The sequence below is a fragment of the Monopterus albus genome, unplaced genomic scaffold, assembly GCF_001952655.1.
Source record: "Monopterus albus unplaced genomic scaffold, M_albus_1.0 scaffold311.1, whole genome shotgun sequence".
NCBI classification, from domain to species: Eukaryota; Metazoa; Chordata; class Actinopteri; order Synbranchiformes; family Synbranchidae; genus Monopterus; species Monopterus albus.
The window spans coordinates 394416-399751 of NW_018128191.1; the positions used below are offsets into that span (position 1 = coordinate 394416).

Sequence of the window (5336 nt, forward strand, 5' to 3'; positions counted from 1 at the left end):
GTTTTTTTTGTCTCTCCCATGTGGTTATTCCTCTCTCCTACAGCGTCTATTATAGTTACATGCAAATTGACTATTATGCAAATGTGGTGATGACGTCATGTAGCGACTTCCAGCGACTTTTAGGACAACCAATAGCTACTTTCCTTACTGGGGAGGTGGCAACACTGGAACACTGAAACCAACTCTACTCTTACACTGACTTGTTACAACCCCTCATCTTCAAATACAGAGCAGTTGTTACCAATGTTAACAATCACAAGTCGTTTTCTAATGCACAGAATAAAACAAGCATTCCAGGACTTTCTGAGAAAAACCCTATGTAAATAAGGTTAACTTTGTAAGAATAACGTATACTGAAACGTTAGGTAACCAGTAGTAAAACACACATAAAAGTGTGGACAACATATCTACAACAAATAAAAATGCTGTTTAAGGAACATAAAAAGATCCTTACACAAAAATCAATGTGTTTACAGTTGGTTATTTTCACCACATAGTTAAATATCAATTTTCACTGTTTTGTCCCAGGAGAAACGCTATAATAAGCTAAACTAAGCTAACTGTGGCCACTCACCAGTCAGCAATATATTAGCTACAATCTGCTAGCTAATTGGCTTCCCCACGAGATTAAGCTTTCTGTGGCGTGTTCGTGGAGCTAAAGCAAACATTTACGTGGTGTTTCCAGAAGTTTCAATCTGAATAAATGAGCAGCTTTTTACCTTAGAGGCGTTCTAACTTCTGCAAGTGTGGAACTGAGGATCCGCATCAGCGTCCGGCTCAGACCGGCATCAAGTTTACACAAAACAGCACACTTCCTATTTCCGCTTACGGATTTTCACCATAAAGGCCCTATTAATCACATTTCCGACAGGAAACGGAGAAGAAAATATTCAAATAAAACATCGACACCACACCGTAAAAATACTCCATTAGAAGTAAAAGTCATGCAATGAAATTCTTAACCAACGGTTTTCAACCATAATCTGAAAAATGTTTAGATATAAAATAATGTAATTCGTGACATGACGGTGTTATTTAATATATCACTAGATGATTATTACTGATGCATTAATGTAAATCACAACAGTTTTATAGCAATAAGCAGAATTTTACTGTACTCTGTCGAGGTGCAGCTAATTTTTAACCACAACTAACATTTAACTGTGTTTTAGTATGTTATAACCCCTCACGACCTCACCAAGCTAATGACATATCCAACTCCATCATGTGAATTACTAAGTGCATGTTTGAAGTTCACTGAGGAAAATACTATTGCCCTACTTTTTTGTATTGTTGTTGTAATGCTTTGTTGCCTTAAAGTAACTTTTTTATTTTAAGACTTCTAAACATCATTATATATTATTATTATCATCATAGCCTATGAGGTTGTACCATTTAGTTGTATCCTAATCACTTTTAGCTTTCTATTCTATTTGATTCTATTTTTACTCTACGTTTATTCTATTGTAGTTTCCTAAATGGTATGGCATTCAATACTAGGTGAGAGAGAAACGGTATTTCGATTTTCGAATTGACAATAAAAATCTTTGATCTTGATTATTATTTTGCTGTTTAATTTCACTGTATATTTAAATTTTTTATGTACATTTGACTTTTTAAGGGGATTAGATTACTGGTATAAAGTCTTGTATATTGTTCTGCTATAAATTGCAAATGTTGAAGTTATAGCCTACTTTAACTGCTCCAAACACTTTTTAATGAAAGGAAGTTAAAACTGTTTGTCTATTTTTGTTTGTATTGTCTGGACAATACTTAGACTACAAGTGAAAAGTTTGAACACATTTTCCCCATTCATTTCAAAGTGAGCCTGTGTCCAAACCCTTGACTGGTAGGATAAACTTTGATTAATCTTATAATGATGCTGTAGTAACCTGCTGAAAACCTAACAGCCTGACAAGTTATAGCTAAAGAAATCGGTTGCTTTTACTTTTCTGCATGTAAATGCTGATCCTGATGAGAGCCCTAACATGATCCTGATATCCGAAAGTTCAGCTGAAGCGAATATAACGCTATAAACGTCTCAGATAGTAAAGTACTTTGAGAGTTTAGGGCCTTTTGGTGAAAAATTCACTCTTTCTGTTTCCAGACTGTGTTTCCTTGATGGCAGCAGGGGTTTAGTAATATAAAGCTGGAATTTCTTACAAAAAAACCCCAAGGAACGTGTAGAAAACAACTCCCTTGAAAACGTCTTCACCTGACGCTATCAAGATGCGCCGGAAGGAGAGTTGTTAGCTCTAGTGCTATCAGTTGTCAGTGAGCTTGGTGCACCGGGAGCTCAGGTCTAGAAGCAAGACGCACCAGACTGCTAAATACAGTTTGATATCGTCCAGCTTTGGTTGGGTGGGTGCCATTAGTTAGCATTGAGCTCTACTCAAGCAGACTTTTCAGTTACTGTAAGTCATAGTAACGAATCGGGCAGCTTTACTAGCTAACCAACTAACAATCCCTTTGCCTGGCGTCATTTCCTACTTTTGAAACTCGCGGCCATAAAGTCACGAAAAGACATGGAACTACAAGGTATACCTAGATTTATGAATTCTTTACCAGCTGTTATAATGTTCCGTTGTTATTTCTGTTTATAAATCGTCTGTCTGCTCTGACAACCCATTAGTTCTGCGTTAGCGGTCATCTGTGAGTAGTGGTAGGTATTTTGTAACTGCGGGTTATAAATTGTTTATCGAAGCTGCCTTGTTCACCAGTGGTGGAAGAATTCCTCATATCTCTTACTGAAGTGAAAGTAGTAGTATCACAGAATAGAAATACTGTAATAAGGCCGGCATTCAGATTTTTACTGAAGTATAAGTAAAAGAATTAGCATCAGTAAATGACTAAGTTACTCACCATGTAGCTTGGCCATTTCAGAATAATGCGTGGTATGTCTTGTATTTATATTTATTGATAGATTAACAGGTGATAAAGGGGATTTTACAAACGTAGACCTAATTTTAATTACTTTACATTAAAGCTGCAGCAATTTGCGTTTTCGGTGCGTGGGCCCATCACAAATGTCAGTCCAGCCAATCACAGAAGTTTACTACGACTTGAGCAGTCCACCCTGATGGTGGCTACCCAGTTTGAACCAGTCTACCTGTCCCTGTCTGTCAGTGGGAAGTGAACCGATGACACTGGGCTCTCCCACCTCTCCTAAGCCCACCTCTGGAGCTCAGTTTCTGCCTGGCTTCCTGATGGGCGACCTGCCAGCTCCAGCTACCCCCCAGCCACGTGCGTTCAGCTTGTCCACGCCCATTGCAGAGAGCACAGGTAAGAACTGAAGTCAGCAGGTAAACACACTTGCTAGCAGATCAGCTGATTGCTGTTTGTTAAGTAGATCTATGAATAAATGTGTCCTGTCCTACACTCCAGGCGGAGGAGGCTCTGCCCCGCAGCCTGTTGTTCCCACCCCCAAAGATAAAAGTGGAGCCCCACCTGTTCGCAGTATCCATGATGACCTGGTTACTGTGGTGACGCCCCTCCATGCACATAGGCAGGTTAGTATACAGGCCTGCTGGCAGTGGTGTGTCGGTGGTTACTCTGAGGTAGGGGGGCTTTTAGATTCACTACTAGTACTTTGAGCACAGCTCCCAGGAGTGGTTATGAGATGCTTGATGAATGAAACCTGGATGACAGAAACAGACCCCCTGTGACCAACAGTTTTACAATGCAAACAGTTTAAAAGGACTTTGAAGTAAAGTTCAAGTTACTGTGTAATCCCTAAGATTTTAATGAAGTGCTTTGTTCTGCAGTCACCAGTCAGGTAAAATGTAATTGTTTTATAGGGATTCAGTATGTGGCTTTTGCTTAATATCTTGTAAAAATGCAATAATTTCCTCTGATCTTACAAAGGGTGCATCAGGATATTTTTATCCACAAATGTTGACCTGACATAAAAATTTCTGGAACCACTGACAAAGCGTTTGTTTGGGAACCTTTCAAAAATGTTTTAAACATTTTTATACTGTTTCTCTCTCTCCAGTCTTTCCCAGTCATGCAGTCTCCTCTGTCTGTGCGTCAGGCCTCAACTCCGGGAACAGGTACACACAGCTACTACGGGTACTACCCATTTTACTGCTGAGAGTACTGGTTTTAGTAGTGAGACTGGAACATATACTGACACTGTTGTTGATATAGTGTACAACAAAGAGTAATTTTTGGCCATATTGTCAAATGTTAAGTGTTCAAATTAGAGTTATTTATGGGCATTATTGGTTTATATCAGTGTAAATGGGATTCAGTTGTTTATTGTAGAAGTGAGGTTTTAGTGTTAAAGAGAAATAAAGAGAAACCTCAAAGCACGATCTTTGATCTTTCAACGTGACGTCCCTGTGCACATGGTCAGAGGGCAGAGAGCCAACAGATTATTTGCATCACAGCTGTTCAGTAAAGCACTGAAAGGATGTGTGTGTCAGTGTTATAGCCCATCTCGGGCTGGATGTTTGAGGCTGATCCATATTTGAGATTTTATGAAAATAAGTCTAATAAAGCCAGTAGGTTTTGTTTAACATAAATAAACCATCTTGACAGAGACTTTTTAAAAAGATTTTTGGCTAAAACGCACTGGTCACAACAGTTAACAGTGTAAACACTAATTGATCAGTTGTGTAAGGCAGACAAACTGATCAAGGCCACTCGTATAGATAATATAAGAGTTTAATCATACTTAGCAATGGAGCATTAATACACACAATATGGCTGGATGAAAAGAATGCTCAGAGAGGTAGTCTCTGTTGAGGTTCATTTATACATTAAGACCTAACAGTTGTGGTAAGTTCTGTGTTGTAAAATGGGGTGTGATCACAAACATTTCTACACATCTGCAGTCTGACTGCTCATGAGAACTGCATAGCTGTAAGCGTCACACGATCAGAGAAACGCATTCAGTAGAGAACATGCAGTATCTACAGTACGCCTACGAGATGTATAATAATTATACTATGGGTCTCTAGGTCAAGGTCAAAGGTCAAAGTGTTTATTTGTCATATGCACAGTTAGGAAATGTGTTTCCCTGTATAATGAAATTCTTACTTTGCCGTCCACATGAATGCCACAAAATACAAGTGAAATATAAAGTAGATGAGCAATAACACAAATCTAAGGCACTTTAAAGCAGCAAGTGAAGGGAGCAAATAAAAATGCAGGAACACAATATAATGCAGAGAGAATATATGCTACGTGGAGTGTAAATACTCAGCAGTGAGTGTGCAATTGTGTATGTGCAAACTGAGGATGTAAACAGTACAGGTCGTCAGTACATGACGCATTTCCTGGTGATAAACTCCTGTCAGCTGTTTAGGAGTCTGATGGCAGAGGGAAAGAAA

At 38.8% G+C, this 5336-nt stretch overlaps 2 protein-coding genes across 4 annotated transcripts in view; one reads left to right on the forward strand and one right to left on the reverse strand.

The window, feature by feature from the left end:
* Nucleotides 1–854, reverse strand: part of dnajc10 (DnaJ (Hsp40) homolog, subfamily C, member 10) — a 22089-nt gene extending 21235 nt beyond the window's left edge. The window contains exon 1 of the mRNA XM_020623847.1: nucleotides 720–854. The gene's annotated coding sequence lies outside the window, so the exon portion shown is untranslated. The remainder of the gene's footprint in view (nucleotides 1–719) is intronic.
* Nucleotides 855–2211: 1357 nt separating this feature from the next.
* Nucleotides 2212–5336, forward strand: part of nup35 (nucleoporin 35) — an 8560-nt gene continuing 5435 nt past the window's right edge. The window contains exons 1-4 of one of the 3 annotated variants that reach the window (XM_020623833.1): nucleotides 2212–2361; nucleotides 3127–3282; nucleotides 3385–3509; nucleotides 3995–4052. In XM_020623833.1, coding sequence (XP_020479489.1) covers nucleotides 3141–3282; nucleotides 3385–3509; nucleotides 3995–4052 — 325 coding nt within the window. In that variant the 5' untranslated portion in view covers nucleotides 2212–2361; nucleotides 3127–3140. Of the gene's footprint in view, nucleotides 2539–2561; nucleotides 2663–3126; nucleotides 3283–3384; nucleotides 3510–3994; nucleotides 4053–5336 lie in introns of those variants that run through there. The other 2 variants (XM_020623830.1, XM_020623831.1) reach the window with 2 other exon arrangements.